Source organism: Panthera leo, chromosome D2, assembly GCF_018350215.1.
Source record: "Panthera leo isolate Ple1 chromosome D2, P.leo_Ple1_pat1.1, whole genome shotgun sequence".
Classification (NCBI taxonomy): Eukaryota; Metazoa; Chordata; class Mammalia; order Carnivora; family Felidae; genus Panthera; species Panthera leo.
In genome coordinates, this window is record NC_056689.1 from 86,784,902 (window position 1) to 86,802,297 (window position 17,396).

Below are 17,396 nucleotides of genomic sequence, written 5' to 3' on the forward strand. Positions count from 1 at the left end.
CAAGGTGGGGTGCCGGGGAGGGATGTCGGGGTGCTGGAGTAGAGCCGGAGCCAGATCGGCAGGTCCGGGGGCCGATGTGTCCCCCTGGCGGCTGGGCGTGCCTCTGTGCTAGAGAGCTCTGCGCCCCTGGGGCTACAGCAGAGACGGCCCTGGGTGATGGGTCAGTGCTCCGGCCTCGGCGACAGTTCACTCACGAGCCTCAGTGAGCCAGGGTACCTGCTCGTTAGCTGGGAGAGACCCAGGTGGCTCGGTCGCTGACCCCAAGGTCGCTGACCCCGTGGCCTGGGCCTTTCAAGGCTGGTGGCAGATGGGTCTGGAGAGGGGCCCCTGCTCCAGCCAGTGGACTGTTACTTGGACAAGCTGGGAAGGTTCAGGGTGGACAGGTGGTCCCTGTGAGGGGCAGCGGATGTCCCTGGGAGGTTGTGGCCTGGTCCCAGGGCCATGGACACCCAGCCCCTCGGGCTGAGCTCTGTCCGGGTCCTAATTTGAAGGGCCACCTGGGAGTACCTCTGTGCGCCTAAAAACCGTCAGAAGAACTCATTTTGAAGCAGATAAAACAATGCCTCATCGTTTAATAAGCAAGGTGACCTCCCCCAGAGGTTTTCCGACACCGTCTGATTTTCGGAAGCTAGCAGACCCCTGACCACGCAGCTGGTGCTTCTGCTGTGGGCAGGGGCCAGAAGGCAGGACTTCAGGGCCTCGTTTCTCCTGCCGGGGAGGCCCCAGATCCCCAGGGTTTAAAAATCACTCTCAAAATGAATTTCCTGGCCTATAATTGATTGAAACGCTGCCTGGCTTTTTGAAGAATGAGATGGAGGCCACGGAGCATTCTGGCACTTGTCTCTCTGACAGCCTCAGAACGCGTGTGACTGAGCGAGACTCCCAGGGGCTTCCAGGAGCAACAGGTCTGTGGCTCACGGGCCTGTGCTCCATGGGCTGTGGGCTCCAGGGGCCTGGGGTCTTGTGGCGCTATGGGCTCGGTGGGCCTGTTCTCTGTGGGCTGTGGACTCAGGGAACCTCGGGTCGTGGGGGTCTGTGGGCTCGGAGGGCCCGAGGCTGGGGGTACATGGGTTCCATGGGCCATGAGCTCGAGGGTCTCAGAGCACCCGGGTCTAGAGGGGTCTGGGCTCGGTGGCTATGCACTGAACTGGCCATGTCACAGAGACAGATAACTCTGAGATACTTACTCCTTTTGTTGTGTTGCCTAGAAACCGCCAGCACCTCTCCCCCACGTCCCCTTCTTTGGTGCAAAAAGCTGGACACTGGGGGGGCGGGGGGACATGGCGATGTGATCCCAACAGCTCCCTAGGGGACTGACCTCTGTCAGGTTCAGACTCAGGAGGGTGGAGACATTGACTCTGGGCTCTGCGGAGGGCCCGTCCTCCCCCGCTGCCTATTCGGGCCACGCCTGGCCTGGGGCTTGTGGTGGGAACCCCAGAAGCTGGGGGCCAAAGTCTTTTCCTCCCAGAGGCCCCTCGACTTGCCATCCACGCTCACCCTGCAGGCCCAACACCAGCCGGGGCCATTCTTACCAGTGATGGCTCTTCCTGCTGGCCCCCAGGAGGCATCCTTTTATCTGGCCCCTGACCCCATGCCCAGCACTGCAAAGTAGCCTGTGTGTGCCCACGTCAGCACAAATGTAGTTCTGGAGTCTTCTGGGGAGGGAAGGGCCCCCGGGCCACACCGTATGCTGAATGCTGAGCAGAGCATCACATCACGTCCTGCTGACCCTTGGCGAGGCCCGGGCAGCGCTGGCAGCGACCAGAGCTGGTGCTGCGGTCTGCAGACGGGGGCCCCTGTGTCCTCCCTCTGAAGTTTTCCGATGAGAAGTAAAAAGAAAATAGTTGTGGGTTCAAACCTTCTGTGTGAACTCAGAGCACACAGCTTTTTGAGAAACAAGGGGCCGATTGTCTAATTTCTTATGTTGGCCCCGCGGCCAGTTGGCCACAGAGATGCCACCAAGGGGTCTGCCGCAGGGGAGTCCGTCTGTGGGGCCTGAGAGCCCACACTGGGGTCTGCCCGCTTGCTCCACAGGCCCCTCTGCTCAGCCTTGGGGAAAACCAAGCCCATTTGGAGATTTCAAGGAAACCACAGCCACATAAAATTTTACAGGACTCTGGAGTGGAAGACATCTCAGGCCAGATTCTCCTTCCTGCCTGAGCCCCGGGGGTGATCCCCACTCAGCAGAGGGGACAGTCCCCACTGAGGCCCCCGCTCCGGGGGTCAGGCTCACCACCCTCCCGTTAGGGCCGGTTCCAGGGGCAGAGAGGACAGATGGATCTTGTGTTTCAAGATTGGTCTGGCTACTCATGGTCCCCTGCACATGAATATTTGGATCAGTTCCGCACACACGGCCACTGGAGTTTTGATGGAAGCTGCCTGGCATGGAAAGAGCATGGCACATTAACATTCACAGCATCACGCAGTAACACAGGACATCTGTCCCTTTATTGGGGTCCGCGAGATTTCTGTCGGCAACATTTCTGGCTCTCAGCGCACGCGTCTCGGGCCGCCTGCGGAGGACTTTTCCCGAAGCATTGTCTTCATGCTGTTGTGAATGGGATTGTCTCCTTAATGTTCTCTTGGGGTTGATTCTAGCTCATGAGTAGAAACACAGCCGGATATCGTGCGGTCTTCCGTCCTGGGGGTTTGCTGAATGTGTCCAGGAGCTTTCCCGTGGATCCCGTCGGGTCACGTCTGTACGACCGTGACCCGGGCACTCCGGGACTGCTTCCTGCTTCCTGTCCGGTTCTGGTGGCCTTTACTTCTTTTCTGGCCTAATTGCTCGGGCCAGAACTGCCACACAATTCTAGTCTTCTCTCTCTTAGTCTGTCTGTTAGACATTTCTGCCGATGAGTCTGGACATGCTGCAGGGTTTTTCACTCATTTTAAGTATTGTCTGATTTTCCTGATTGTTTTTTCTTTTTCTTTTCCTTTTCTTTTTTTGGCCTGTTGGTTGCATGAAAGTGTGCTGTTTAATTTCCATATATGGTTAGGTCTTGGGGTGGGGGGTCCCCTCGACACCTGTGCACTTCAGTGGCAAGCTGAGGGAAGGAAATTCCAGCTCGACCAAGGTGGCTGGCGGCCTCAGGGGGAGGTCCCCATCACAGTGACAGGAGCACACAGCCCCTCGTTCCTACCCTCATCCCTGTCCTGGGGCGCAGGTGTGGCGGGGCAGCCTCGAGGGGTAGGTTACACTGCTCGGCCTGCTGGCTGAACCCCCGAGGCCAGGTTGGCCGTGTGGGCTTTCTCCGCGTGGGGTTGGGGGGCACTGTGGGGCTGCGGCCCAGTGGGTACTTCCATCTTTGGGGAGCACCTTGGCTGAGGCCGTGGCCGGCCCCAGGCATCACCCACCAGAGCGCTGGCCCTTCTGGTATGTTCCCACAGGTGTGGCCGTGCACTAAGTGTGAGTCCCATCCCTGTCCCTCAGTGCTGCCTCCGTGCCTCTTGCCAAATGTCACTGCCTGGAACCAAGGGGTAAATCTCACTAGAAGTATTGTCCCATGGCCTCGGAGGTGTGGCTCGGGGATAGGACAGACTCAGAGCCTCAGCTTGGGGTGCAGGGTCCCAGCCCCAGGGTCTGGCTTTCCCACGCAGGAGGGCAAGACCAGTGCTAGGCAGTGCGTGTTGAGAAGCGATGGCCTTGAGGAGAGGGGATGCGAGGGACAACAGGAGATGAGAGGGGTCAGCCCCAAGAGGCCAGCTACTCTGTGGGGTCAGGGCTGGGTGTCAGACAGATTCCAGGAGCCCACCTGATGTCTCCATGTGTCCCCCAGGAGCTAACCCCACCCCACGTCCCCCATGTGTCCCCAGGAACTAACCCCACCCCACGTCCCCTGTGTGTCCTCAAGAACTAACCCCCACCTGATGTCCCCCGTGTGTCCCCAGGAACTAGCCCCCACCCCATGTCCCCCATGTGTTCCCCGTCCCACCATTCATGTCAAAGAGCTATCGCTGCTCCTGATGGTCCCTGTCCCCCGACCCAGATCAGGTGGTCCCCAGTCCCTGACTCTGCCTCAGTCTGTCTCCAGCCCGCCCCCCAGCCCAGTCTACGGACCCGGCCGCTGCGGGCAGACTGCGCTGCATGTGTCCCAGACATGCCCGCCGGCCCCTGCTCATGTCCGAGCACGTGGTAAGAGAAGGCAGACGGGCCCAGAAACACTGAGACAAGAACAATGCTGCGTGTTCTCTGCGCCAGCCTTCTCCACAGAGAACAGGACTCATGAACGGCTCCCACGTCTGCGAGGTCGCACCGCGCTGAGGGCTCCAGGCCAAACCACCGCGGGCCGTTCGTCACTGCCTTGGATCCCTTTAACTGCTACTCAGATGTCTTCTCTTCCCGCGTCTGTGCTTTTCCAGCCGGCCTCACCACCTCACCACCACGGTCACCAGTACAGACAATTTAAGGACCACAGCCCCTCACTTCCCGCACAGTGGCTCTGCGGGAGCAGCGTCAGCCCTGAGCACGCTGGAGCGTGGCGGGGAGAGCAGTGCACGCCCTGGGCAGCAGTGCTGTGCTGGCCGAAGCCGTGGTGCCCCCAACGGCGCTACTCAGCCCCTTCAGCAAGGTCTCTCAGGAGACAGACCTTCTCAAGGCTTCCACACCTTCTGTTAGGTCTCCATCCGTGCTGGCTGCCTTGACACAATGCCACCGACTGGAGGCTTATAGACAGCAGAAATGTGTCTCACAGTCTGGAGGCTGGACGCCTGGGGTCAGGGGCCAGCACACTCGGTTCCAGTGGGAGCAGACTTCTTGCTTCACAGGCAGAAGGGGCAGGGGGCTGTCTGGGGTCTGACCTTGTCCATGAGGGCTCCACTCTCACAGTGCACCCACCTCCCCATCACCTGGGGGTGGGGCTTTGCTGTGTGGGCCTGGGGACACACACGTTCAGCCCCTCGCAGTTGGCCGGGGGAGGTGTCTCCTAATGAAGCCGGCCTCCCTGCTGTGATTTTCGAGATCCTCAGGGCCAGTTCCCAATTTAGCTGCCTGTGATTATGCCCTAATTTTGCAGCCTCTCCTGGCCTTTCTGATACAGTGCACCAAGGTAGGTCACTATTATTTAAAGCCTGCCGGTAGTGTTTCTACCTGAAGAAAGCTGCACTAAAACCCAGGCACTCACGCACTAGACGCCGCGAGCCCTGTGGTGAGAGGCGCTAGCTGGCCCGTTCACCCAACATGCAGCTGGTGCCGAACTGGACCGCCCGGCCCGGTGGGGGGGAAGGTCCCGGGGCTGCCTCTGCAGGAGCCCCTTCCGCGACGGCAGTGTGTATGCTGAGAGACGGCACAGATCGGCACTTGCTCTCGGCTTCTCCGCCCCTTTGTCGCGGCCGCGGGAGCCCCCAGGAAGCCCATGCAGGGCCCAGGTGGGAGGCTGTCCTGCATGGGGGCAGGGGCTCCAAGGCCGTTGGCGAACCGAGCCGGACCCACCCCGGCTGATGCCCGTAGCCTCCGGTGACCCCGAGATGCCACACAGGGGGGGTAGAGGTCCTGCTTCACAGGCCGAGCTTCAGAAGTCAGGACCGCTTCTCAGGCAGAAGTGGCCACGCGCCCCCGGGGCTGGCACCACCAGGGCGAGTCCCGGCAGGCGGCACTGTGGTGTTTCTACGCGGAATCTTGGAGCGTCCCGGCCTCACGCTACATGTCAGGGCACATTTCTGGACGGGACCCCAGGCAGAGTCGCGTGCACACACACTGTGCCCTGTGCTCGGCATAGACATTGCTCTGGGTCTCTGCGTGAGCCCCGGGGTCTCGTCAACAGCCCCCCTCCAGGCACCAAACCCATGTGGCTGTCGCCGCCACTCGCCCTCGGTCGGAGCAAGCCGTGGGTGACTGTGCCGCGCATCTCCAAGGGCACGGTGGCTTTACCAGCAGCACACTCAGACAAGTGTGTAAGTGCTCTGTGGTCTCCGACGAAACCATCGATCTGGTGGCACGGAGTGCTAACCGGACCCGGAGATGGGCGTCTCTCAGATGGATCCCGGGTCGGGGTGGCGCCTGGGGCCGGGTCCCGCAGCCCCCACACCTGCCCACGGCATACGCGTGGTCCTCAAGCTCACTTGGGCTGCGTCTCCTCGTGCCCACGCGTCGCCTGGACGAACTCCCCCGGCACATCGAGGGTACTCTCCTCCCTGAGTGCCGCAGGGCGGCCCCAGGGCCAGGCAGTCCTGGGGGACGCTTTTCAGGAGAGGAGATGCCTCTCGTGGGGGTGGTTTAGTCGGGTCCAGAAGACCCAAGTGGTCAGCCCCCGGAGGGGTCCTGGGCCTCTTTCTGTGACTGAGCGAGGCCGCACCAGCCTGCGGGCCGGGGACCACGCTCCCGTGCCCCTCCCGCCCCTCGCCTCCCTGGCCTGTGTGAACGTCCCCTCGGGCAGGGTCCACCTGGTGGTCAGCGGCAGGCTATGGGACACACTCCAGAAGAGAGAGAGGCGTCCAAGGGCTCAGAGTCTGCAGAAGCCGGGCACCAACTCTGGACTCAGCCGGATGCCTGGGCCCTTTGGGCTCCGTCCCAGCAGGGCCTGCGGGATGTACTTAGCGCTCAGCCTCCTCCATGAAGACTTGTTGCCCGTCCAGGGAGGAAACGCACTAAAAGCCGCCAAAGAAAGGCACTGAGGGGCGTGCAGGGAAGACGCCCGGAAGAGAGGCCACGAGGGTGTAACGGCCGCCAAGCAGAGCACCAAAGGGCTCCTCGCGTCCGGGGGCGTCCGAACGGGCTCCCAGGGCCTCGGGCTCCCCGCCTGGGCCGCCCCCCCAAGGCTGCAGCCCACTCCTAGCCCATCCATCCCCCAACCCGTTCCCACAGCTGCCTGTCTCCTCCTTCAGAACCCAGGAGGGCCTGGCAGCCAGGACCCCACCGAGAATCCCAAATATTCTCCTGTCCCTGCAACTCACCTGCAGGCTGGTGACTGTCATGCCCAATGGCAGTGCCTCTGGCTGTGCTGGGGCGGGTGGGGGAAGAAGGTCTCAAGTACCGCTGGCCAGTGGACAGAACTGTCCAGGAGGGCGAGGTGGGCTCACTGCCCCCGTCCGGCTGTTGGGACCCCGTCACGTGTCCCCTGCTGGCTCTGAAATCGGGGGCTGGGGGCTGCGGGGAAACTGTCTGCTGTGCCCGGTCTCTCCTGTGGCCCCCGAGACGCCGTCCGGCATCGCTCACGGATGGAGGCAGGTGCCCGGGTTCTAAGGTCAGGTTTTCCCGCAGCTCCGGAGGCTGCGAGGCTCGCTGGACACACACGCACACAGAGGGAGCCCTCAAATGGCCCGTTTATAGCATCAAGGCCGGCTCAGCAGGGCTGGTGGCAGGAAAGTTCACGTCTGGCAAAGCATCGCTGACAATAGATGCTGGTGAGTGGCGGGATGTGTGGCACCAGAGACGCATCCTCCTGGGCCCTCACAAAGAGGGACACCGCCACGGAGGCCCTGCTCCCCTGCGTCCACGGCTGCCTGTCCTCTGAGAGGCAGACAGACACCTGTGGACCCCGTGGACCCCTGGACCCTCAGCACAGGCACCACCCCGGGGAGCCGGCCGCAGATCAACGCGGCCCCCATGCCCCCTGCCCCCTGCCCCAGGTGGCTGGGCCCGGGGCCACCACTGACAAGCGCTGCTTTGGTGGCAGAGAGGGAGTGAGCCACGGATGGGATCGTGGAAGGGGTCGGACTGTGCCGCAGCCACACCTGCTGACCTCGGCCGACCCTGACACAGGCTTCCGGATCATTCTCTGGTCTCTACCTCCAGAACTCCCGGGTTTGCCCTTTCATTAAAAGCCCGTGCCCGCTGCCTGGACTTCTGCCGTGTCCCGGGAGCTGGTTCGTTCCTGCTTCAGCCCTGGTTCCCGTCGGCCGCAGGCGAGTCAGGTGCCCACGTAGGAGCCGCGCTCGCTCTGCCCGGGCCACGGCTCCGGGAGACACCTGCTCCTTTCTGGAGTGTTTGTCTTGTTTTAGTAGAACATTTACACCAAAAAATGCCAAAAACATGCGTGCGAGCTTACGAAACTTGTCACGTGCCTTCAGGGGGAGAAACGGAAGCTTCCCCTGCCAGACGCCTCCAGGGTTGTGCCCACTTGCAGCCCACACCCCCGTCCTGGCTCTTGACTTCTGTCTCTTTCTATGGCTTCACCAGCCAAGTGTGAGCCCTCCAACTCCAGTTTTGTCTGCAGGGACTCTGAGCTGTGTATATGTCGCTTGCTTTGTGTTGTTTCTACCTGGTTCTTCCACTGCACCGTCCACGTGACGTCCACGTTGCCGTCTCGCCGACTGAGCTGGGCTCGGGCCCAGGGCTCGGCTCAGCCGCCCCTTCCTGCAGCCCGGACGCCCCCGCTGGCCCTGAGATCTCGCCCGCACAGGCTCCCCCACTGCCCGCCTGCCCTCGACTCACTCTGTCCCCTGCCCCAGCTGGGACCTGCTCCCTGTGGGCACCGGGCTTTCTCTCCGTGCACTGCCTGTTCTAGCCCCTTTCTCATTTTCCGTCAGGCCGTCTGTCTTTTCTCGGTGAATTAGAGGAGTTCCTTGTACGCGCCTCACATGAGCCTGTGGCCGCGTGTGTCACAGATAGCTTTTCCCGCTCACAGCAGCTAGAAGCGTGTTTGCGCTTCAACGAGCCTGATCCTCCCCAACCCACCTTCGCATCCAGCTCGGTAATTCCCGCTCCCGACCTGCGTGGTGCGGTGGTGACATCAGAGCAGAGTGTGGCTGGGAACCTACATGGCAAGGTGGTGACATCAGAGCTGTGTGTGTGGCTGGGGACCCATGTGGCGGTGGTGGCATTGGAGAGGTGTGTGTGGCTGGGGACCGTACTCTCATTCTGCTCCTGATGTGACTTAAAACAGCACACTATTTCATTACCGTCCTGGTGGTCAGAAACCCGGAACCGGTGTCCTGGGCCGCGTCCAGGTGAGGGCAGGTGGCTCCTCTGAGGCTCCAGGGGACACACGTGGTCTTGCCTCTTCTGGAGGCGCCACGCTCGTCGGGGGCCTTCCTCTGACTCACAGCCAGCCATGCAGCGTCTTCCCTCCTGTCTGACCTCGACCTCCCTTTACGAGGACCTCTGTGATGATGTCAGGCCACCCGGGTCACCTGGACCATCCCTATCCCTGTATCTGTCCCTAACCCTAACCCTAATCTCTTTACCGTGCAGGCGGCACAACCCCGTCCTGGGGGCCAACGTTAGCCCGCGGCAGGGACAGACTTCACATACCTGGACGTGCACATCACGTGCCCCGCTCCACTGACCCCGCGTGACGCTTCACCCTGGGCCGAGTGTCCTTGGTTCAGGCCACCACTGGGCTCCCCGATCTGCCCTTCAGTGGGACACTGTCCCCGTGCTTCTGGGGGAGCCCAGGCCAGTCGGGCAAGGGCCCCCCTCCACCCTCCTCCCCAGGTGCCTGCATCCCTGGGCCCTGTGCGTGTCCAAGGGCCTCTCGGGGTCCAGCGTGGTGCCTCGGGGTGGCAGCTGGGGTCCCACGGAGGGTCAGCTTCACCCTTCTTTCTAAAAACGTCCCCCTAGAGGAAGAGACAGGTCTGGTCCCTGGGAGCCACGTGAGCTCCCAGAATCCCAGCTGACTTGCCCTGTGTGGTCCGTGTGGGGACACAGAGCGCAGAGACGTGGCTGGTCTTAAACGTGCCAGTGTCTCCTGGGGTCACATCAGGGGACGTCCTACAGTGAACAGGGGTTTCAGTGCCACCAGAGCTGGCCGGTCAGCGACAATGCTGGATGGGACGCCCAAGATGGGACTGGGCTTCACGCCTTATGGGGCGGGTGTGGCTGGAGGGCACTGGTGACCAGGCCCAAAGGGTCCCCGGCCACCGGGCGAGCTGAGGCTGGTACAGGGCAGCCCACCTCAGGGATGGCCAGGGCCCCACAGGTGTCCCGCATGCCCACGCCGCTGGCAGTGAGAACGGCCATCCCAGGTGGGGCACCCGAGGGGCCACCGGCACCCTCTGCCCACACAGCCGGTCCGGCACCAGGAGCCCAGCTCCCCGGCGGTCCTGTGGGCTGGCGACTTGGGGCTGGAGCCGCTCGGGCAGAGGCAGGGAGAGCCCCAGCCGAGGATGAGGCGGCCGCCGGCCTGAGGGGCCCGGCCGGAGGCAGTGGGGGCTGTATCACCCTGCAGGATGTGTGAGCCAGGAGGGCTTGGAGGACGCAGTCCCCCTGAGCCAGGGGTCCCCTGGGAATGGTCTGTGGCCACTGGAGCTGGACAGGAGTCGAGGGGGCCACACTGGCCTGGGGGGACCACAGGGGGCTGTCCAAGGCAAGCCACCCACGTGGGTGCAGCTTAGCAATGCGGCCCCTTTGTCTTCCCAGGACACAGAGCGACGCGCTGGGGGCTGCTACTGCTGCTGGAGCAGGGCGAGCGCCACGCTGCTCCCGTCTCGGCGCTCCCACGTCACCTCGTGCACTTCCTCGTGCATTAAAGGGGACCTCCTGGCCGGAACCCCAGGATCTCTGTCTCCGTGGAGGGTGGAGGCACGGCTCGGGGGACGGCGACTTTCTGCAGGTTCCAAGGGGCTCTCGAGCCTGGTCAGCCCTGGGAGCAGAGCTGCCGCAGCCAGGCGTGGCAGGCGACGTCACATGACGTCACGCGTCCCAACCGGCCGTGGACTCAGCCCAGGCCGGCGCCTTTTTCCGCACTATAGGCTCTGGACCCCAGGCCAGGTCCCCAAGCACACGCTCACCGGCGGCATTTTCCTCCAGCCATCGAAAGCAGTCGGGGACATTTCCCTCGCAGCTTTGCCGAGCTTGGCTCACTGCCCCGCCTTTTGTGCTGTGCCGGACCTCACAAGGTATCTCCGCCTCCACCCGCCTCGCTCGGGCCCCTGGGCCGGCTGCTTGCAGGCCCGGGAGAGGCACGCGGAGCCCCTGCCTTACGTGCCGCTCGGCAGACCCAGGAGACTCCGTCCGGGCCGAGCTTGCTGAGATTTTTCATGACGAACGTGTATTAAATTCTGTCAGGTGTTGTTACTGCATCTACGAGCCAATCGTATGTCCCTACTGTGCTCCACGACGAACTACGTCGATTTTATGAAGAACACGCTTTGCATTTCTGCGATAAACTTACTTGTGATATTTTATCCTGTGCATAAAGTCCTTGATTCCATTTGCTGATACACTGTTAGAGGGGCTTGTGTCTGTTCAGGGGGACACTGAGGGCAATTCACTCTTTTCTCATGCATCTGTCTGGTTTTCCTACCGGCTTCTGCTGCCCTGTAAACTGAGTCAGGAGGTGACCCTTCTTTATTTTCTGGAAAAGCCTGTAGAAGATGGATCGGTGTCGTCTCTTCCTTAGACGCGTGACCATACGCACTGCTGACGCTCGAGGGGCCTGGAATCTCCTCTGCTGGATGTTTGTGAATGTTGGAACCAACCATTTTACCAGATACAGAGTATTCTGATTTCCTAATTCTTGTTTCGATCTGGCTGATTTCTATTTTTTTCAAGGAATTTGGCCACTTCATCTAAGCTGCTGAAGTAATGGCCACGGCTGTTTACAAATCGCCGTCCCCGCCCCATGGGAGTCTGGTTCTCTGTGGCCCCACTTCCTGTCAGCCCGGGCAGGCGGGCACAGGGTTGTCGATTTTCTGCGGAAATCGACGCTTGGCTTGCTGTTTTTCACTATTGCTCGCTGTCTGCTCTCCTCCATGTCGTCTCCTTCATTCTGGTGACTCAGTTTACCCTGCCCTCTTCCTTTTCTGCCTCGTCGAGTGGAGCCCTGGGTAGTGAATGTCAGGCCTCCCTGTTTTTCCCACAGAAGCATTTGCTGCTATGAATGTTCCTCTGAGCCCTGCATCCCAAAAATATGTTGTTCCCTTTCTCATCGTGTTTAAGACGTTTTCCAGATTCCCTCGTGACGTCTTTTTAGACCCACGAGTTATATAGAAGTGTGCGGTTTCACCTGCAGGTATTTGCGGTTTCCCTAGTTTCCTCACTGTTATTAATTGTTAATAGGACTTCATGGAGGTCAGGCCACATGCTCTGGATGATCACAACCCTCTTAACCTGATCGAGGTTTGTTTCGTGGTGCACACGTCATCCGCCACGGTGAGCAGACCGCGGGTACGGGGCACGAACGAGCGTCGTCAGTTACCGAGTGTGATGGTCCAGGAAGAGCATTTGTGGGGAAGTGATTCATATCATTGTTCAAATCTTCTATTTCTCTACCGATTTCTCGCCTAGCTGCCCCAGCAACTGCTAAGAGAGGGGAGTTTAAATCGCCAGCCGTGATTTTGGAGTTGTCTGTCTTTCCCTTTACTTGTGTCCCTTTTTGCCTCCCATATTTGAATCTTTTCTTGGGCCGCACACGTGTGCGCCCGCAGTGTCTTCCCGTGAGCCACGCTGATATCGCCACAACACGGGCCTCTTCAACTCTTCCCCTTGAAGCCCTTCTTCCCTGGTATCAGGGTGGCTGCCACAGCCTTCCTGGGCCCCCGTCTCCATCAACGTCCAGAGGCTCTGCAGCTCCGCACGGAAGGTGCTCCCGCCACGGACAGGGCGGTCTCAGCATGCCGTGGCGCACCTGCCCGGCCCACCTCTGCGTGAGCTGGGGCATTCCCTCCCGGAACGCTGGGCGGAGTCAGGTCTCCATTCCACCACCTATCTTCTGCTTTTACTTCTTTTTTTTTCCTTCTCTTCCTCTTTCCCTGTCCTATTTTCTTCTTTCGGATTATTTTTTTTAATGTTTTACATTTCATTTTAATTTATCTATTAACTTTTCCCTATCAATGTTTCGTATTGCCGCGGGGATTGATGTGCACCAGCTCTCCGCACTGTCTTTGGTCTGACAGGTGTACGCGTCCATGTGAAAGGTATACAGAGATCCCGCCCGTGAGGCTGTGCCCCCGCCATCTCGGTGCTAAAGACACAGCATCTGCTACTCAACATGGATTATCAACTCCCCTAGGCAGCATTAGAATCTTTCTTTAAGCAATCATATATTTTTTTAATCAAGAAGAAGGAAGACCTTTTATATTTGCCCCAACATTTGGCATTTCTGGCGTCCTCCATTCTTTTGAGTTTCCATCTGGTGTAATAGCCCTTTAGCCTGAAGGACGTCACTCAGCATTTCTTGAAGGTCAGCTGGCAACAAATTCACTCAGTTTTATTTTTGTCAGAAAATGTCCGTATCTGTCCTCGTTCTGAAGGACGTGTTCTCTGCATAAAGAACTCTGGGAGGCACAGAGTCCCCAGGTCACCCCGCTCCCACCCACAGTCCTGGGACCTAGGCCATTCCCCTCATCCAGGAGGGTGGCGCCCGCTCCCTGTGGTCACCATGAGCTGGTGCCTTGGTCACCGTGGCCCCTATGGTGCACTCGGTGGCCAGGCGCTCGTGGACCGTGTGCTTGGCCACTCCTCACGTTCCCAGGAGCCAGCTCACTGAACCGGGCACTAGAAGGCCCTCAGACGGAGCCGCTGGCTGAGGCCCCGCTGGCAAAAAGGCCAGGCCAGGCCCAGAATAGGGGTCAACTTCTATCCAGATGGGTCCCTGACCTGAGGGGAGTGGGGGGTCACAGGTCAGAACTCCCCCCCAAGGAACTGAGAAGCCAGGCTGCCAGGCGGTGCACAAAGATGTGAGGCGGGGAGGGACAGGGGAAGGGGAGTGGAGGAGGGGAGATGCTGGGAGGGGAGGAGGAGGAGGGAGGAGGGAGAGGAGGAAGGGGGAGGAGCGAGGCCGGCTCTGGTGGGGGCTCCCCTGTTGGGTGGGTGTTTGTCAAGGACATGGGGCCCCTCCTTTTCGGGAGGAGAGCTAGGACAACAAGGTCGTCCTTGGGGGGCTCAGCCGGTTTCTCAGGCCATGAACGGGTTTCTCTCCTCTTGTAGGTTCTACCTCATCAGCGGAGGGGTGCCCTTCATCATCTGCGGGGTCACGGCCGCCACGAACATCAGGAACTATGGGACAGAGGATGAGGACGGGCCCTAGTGAGTATCTCCCCGTCAGTGGAGGACGCCCCAGCCCCCCCCGCACCCCCCCGAGGCCCGGAGCACCGCGCTGTGGGGGGTGCCCAGCAGGACCACCGCCTGCCCCCCACATGTCCCCCCCGCCCGCCAGCAGACCCCTCCCGGACACTGAGGGCCACATCTCCGGGGCCAGCTCAGAGCGTGGACAGGTCAGGAGCAGTACCCGGCACTCGGGCCCTTCCGGTCGTGCCCCCAGAAGGTCGGCCCTGCTCCCTTGGGGCTCCGGCACTGGGTCTGAGGCCTTCCGGGACAGGGAGAGAAGGTGTCACCGAAGAGAGGTGGGCGTGGGCCCCCCACAGCCCCAACTGCAGGCGGTCCGGGTGCCGGCAGGGTGGCAGGCACGGCCGAGTCTGCGTCCCTGCCGTGTGAGAGGCCTCACGCGCTGCAGAGAAAGTCTCCCCGTGAGCTCTGGGAGGCAGGGACCGCGGGGCCGCCGGGCACTTGGCCCCAACGCCACGACTCACTGAGCCCTCTCCTCCCGCAGCTGCTGGATGGCCTGGGAGCCCAGCCTGGGCGCGTTCTACGGGCCGGCGGCCTTCATCGCGCTGGTCACCTGCGTGTACTTCCTGGGCACCTACGTCCAGCTGCGGCGCCACCCAGAGCGCAGGTACGAGCTCAGGCCGCGGGCGGAGGAGCAGCGGCGACTGGCAATGCGCGAGGCCGGCCACAGCCCCGGGGCTCCGCCCGGCACGCCGCCCGCCTGTGACGCCCTGGCCGCCTCGCTGCTCCAGAACGAGCACTCACTCAAGGCCCAGCTGCGGGCCGCCGCCTTCACGCTGTTCCTGTTCACGGCCACCTGGACCTTCGGGGCGCTGGCCGTGTCCCAGGGCCACTTCCTGGACATGATCTTCAGCTGCCTGTACGGCGCCTTCTGCGTGACGCTGGGGCTCTTCGTGCTCATCCACCACTGTGCCAAGAGAGACGACGTGTGGCAGTGCTGGTGGGCCTGCCGCCCCTCCCGCGGCATCGCCACGCTCGGCGCCCACCCCACGCTCGACACCAACGGGGACGCACTGGGACCCGTGGCCTGCCGGCGGGACTCGCCGCGTCCGGGCAAACCGCGGGGCTTTGGCCCCCCCCCCGCCGGCCACTGCAAAATGACCAACCTGCAGGCGGCCCGGGGCCACGTCAGCTGCCTGTCACCGGCCACGCCGTGCTGCGCCAAGATGCACGGTGAGCGGCCGACAGAGGACGCGGCCCACGTCCACGTGCACGAGGAGGACCCCTTTGGGCACGACCCGCACCTGCACGGCTGCCTCCAGGGCAGAACTAAGCCCCCCTACTTCGGCCGCCACCCGGGGGCCGCAACGCAGGAGTGCGCCTACCACGTCCCGTCCAGCCCGGACGGCAGCCCCCGCAGCTCGCGCACGGACAGCGCCCCCAGCTCGCTGGAGGGCCCGGTGGGGGCACACGCGCTGGCCTGCTGCGCCCAGGGCGACCCCTTCCCCCTGGTCAGCCAGCCCGAGGGCAGCGACACGGCGCTCTACGGCTGCCCGCGGAGGCCAGCCAGGGCGGTGGCCCACGGCCCGGCCCACTTCGAGATGCTCCGGAGGACGCAGTCCCTGCCCTTCGGCGGGCCCGGCCAGAACGGGCTGCTCCAGGGAGACATGTGTGAAGTCCTGTCCTTCAGCGCGGACGGCACGGGCAACATCCGGACAGGGCCGTGGAAGAACGAGACCACCGTGTAGCAGCCCCTGGCGGTCCCGCCACGTGAGGCCGGTGGGACGTCGCCCCCCACAACCCCCTTCTCTGCGAAGGACCCACGCGGGAAGACGCCGTGGGTCACTTCCGCGTCCACCGGCCCTGAGGTCAGACAGGCCGTCCGTGTCTCAGTCACTGGCTTTCCAACCCCCGTGCCCATTGTCCGGGCCGGCCCGGGAACAGAGCAGGGGTTCCATCAGGGGAATCACCCTCGGCGCCTGGCATGTGCCCCATCTGCCCCACCGGCCCGGTCACGGCAGAAGACGTGCCACCCACGTCTTCCAGTGGCCGGTGTGTGTTTCGTCGAGCTTTGTTCCAAGGCGCAGGTGGGCCTGCTACTGCCCGGTACAGGGTGCTCTGGACCTGGGCCGTCACCACCAGCCTCTCCGCCAGCCACCGTCTGAGGCAGAAGGCCACATTGGCGCCTCTGCTCAGCACCTGTCCTACCTGCGGCCCCCACAGGCCCAAGAGCGTCACGGACGCCGGGGCTTGTCACCACAATCCGGGAGCGTGTGGGAACCGGGGCGGGGGGGGGGCGGGCTGCCACTGTTCTCCAGGGCGCCGGCTGGGGCCTTCGAGGGGGCCCGCGCCTTCCGAAACGCCCCAGTGTCCTTCAGCAGACTTGACCGTCAAAGCCAGCCACTGTTGGGACCATACCCCGCCCCAACGAGGGCATTTGGGGCCATAAAGTTCCCTGCCCCGAAAAGAAGGGGCTGGCATTTCCGTGAGCACCTGGGCACAAGCCCGGACTCGGTTTTGGTGAGCCTTGTGTGCAGTAAGGGGCCCGTCCCCGGGCAAGGGAACATTCTGAGGAACACGTGTGTGAGACTGTGCACGGCCGTTCTGCGGCACACATACGCGCACGTGTGCACACGCATGTACACGCATACCACACACCGTGCACACAGAGTTCACGTTGCCCAGACATCCGAGCACCGGGTCCCACTGCATAGCCGTCATCTCCGTGCCTCCTCCGTGTGCCCCGCTGTCTGGGCAGGGGTGCTTCACCAGGAGCAGGCCCTCCTAACGCACGCGGGGAGGCGAGGGGGCGTGTCGGGGGTCCCCAGGGCCAGCAACGCTCAGTATCTGAGCACAAGGAGCCTTGCTTCCCAGGATTCTTGCAAACCTGACAATGTCCTGGACCAGCCACAAACCCCGCGTGTCCTCACAGGTCAACCAGATGGGCAACCAGATGACCGCCGGGCAGTTTCTGTCTCTATCCAGCCTGCTCGCCTGCTTCCGTAGCCGATAGGAGCCAGAGGCCCGACGCTGTGCTGTGTACACGCTGTAGATGCAGAACCTCACACGAAATACAGTATTTTGCACTGTTTGCCTTTGTGAGGCTGGTTAATGGCACCCGCGTCCGTCTCTCATCCGCGAGGGGGCGGGCCCGCCTCAGTGCGTGGCTCCCGCGTCTGCGCCGGGACCCAGCCGGGACCGGGGAGCCCAGACAGGCTGTTCTCCCTGGACACCCCGGTCCTCTGGAGGCACCCACCGTGGTCCTTTCTGCCCCCAGCAGCCCCAGCAGCTCCGCATTCAAACCAAAGAAATTCAACACTAAACATTAAACCTCGTGTGTTTCAGTATTGATTCGGCCTCCTGAGTCCACTTGGGACAGTGTTGTGACATAGCCCATCCGCATGTAATGTTCTCAGAGCATAAATCCACAGCTCACCGCAGCACAGACACCCCACACGGAACACACTTCCAGAAGGATGCGGGACGGGAGGTCGGAACCAGATCCAACGTCTCT

The 17,396-nt window shown here is 62.1% G+C and overlaps 1 protein-coding gene across 1 annotated transcript in view; it reads left to right on the plus strand.

The window, feature by feature from the left end:
• The window catches only part of ADGRA1 (adhesion G protein-coupled receptor A1), a 36,112-nt gene extending 18,941 nt beyond the window's left edge, over positions 1-17,171 (plus strand). Inside the window, exons 6-7 of the mRNA XM_042908986.1 lie at positions 13,805-13,903; positions 14,427-17,171. Coding sequence (XP_042764920.1) covers positions 13,805-13,903; positions 14,427-15,630 — 1,303 coding nt within the window. The 3' untranslated portion in view covers positions 15,631-17,171. The remainder of the gene's footprint in view (positions 1-13,804; positions 13,904-14,426) is intronic.
• The last annotated feature ends 225 nt before the right edge of the window (positions 17,172-17,396 follow it).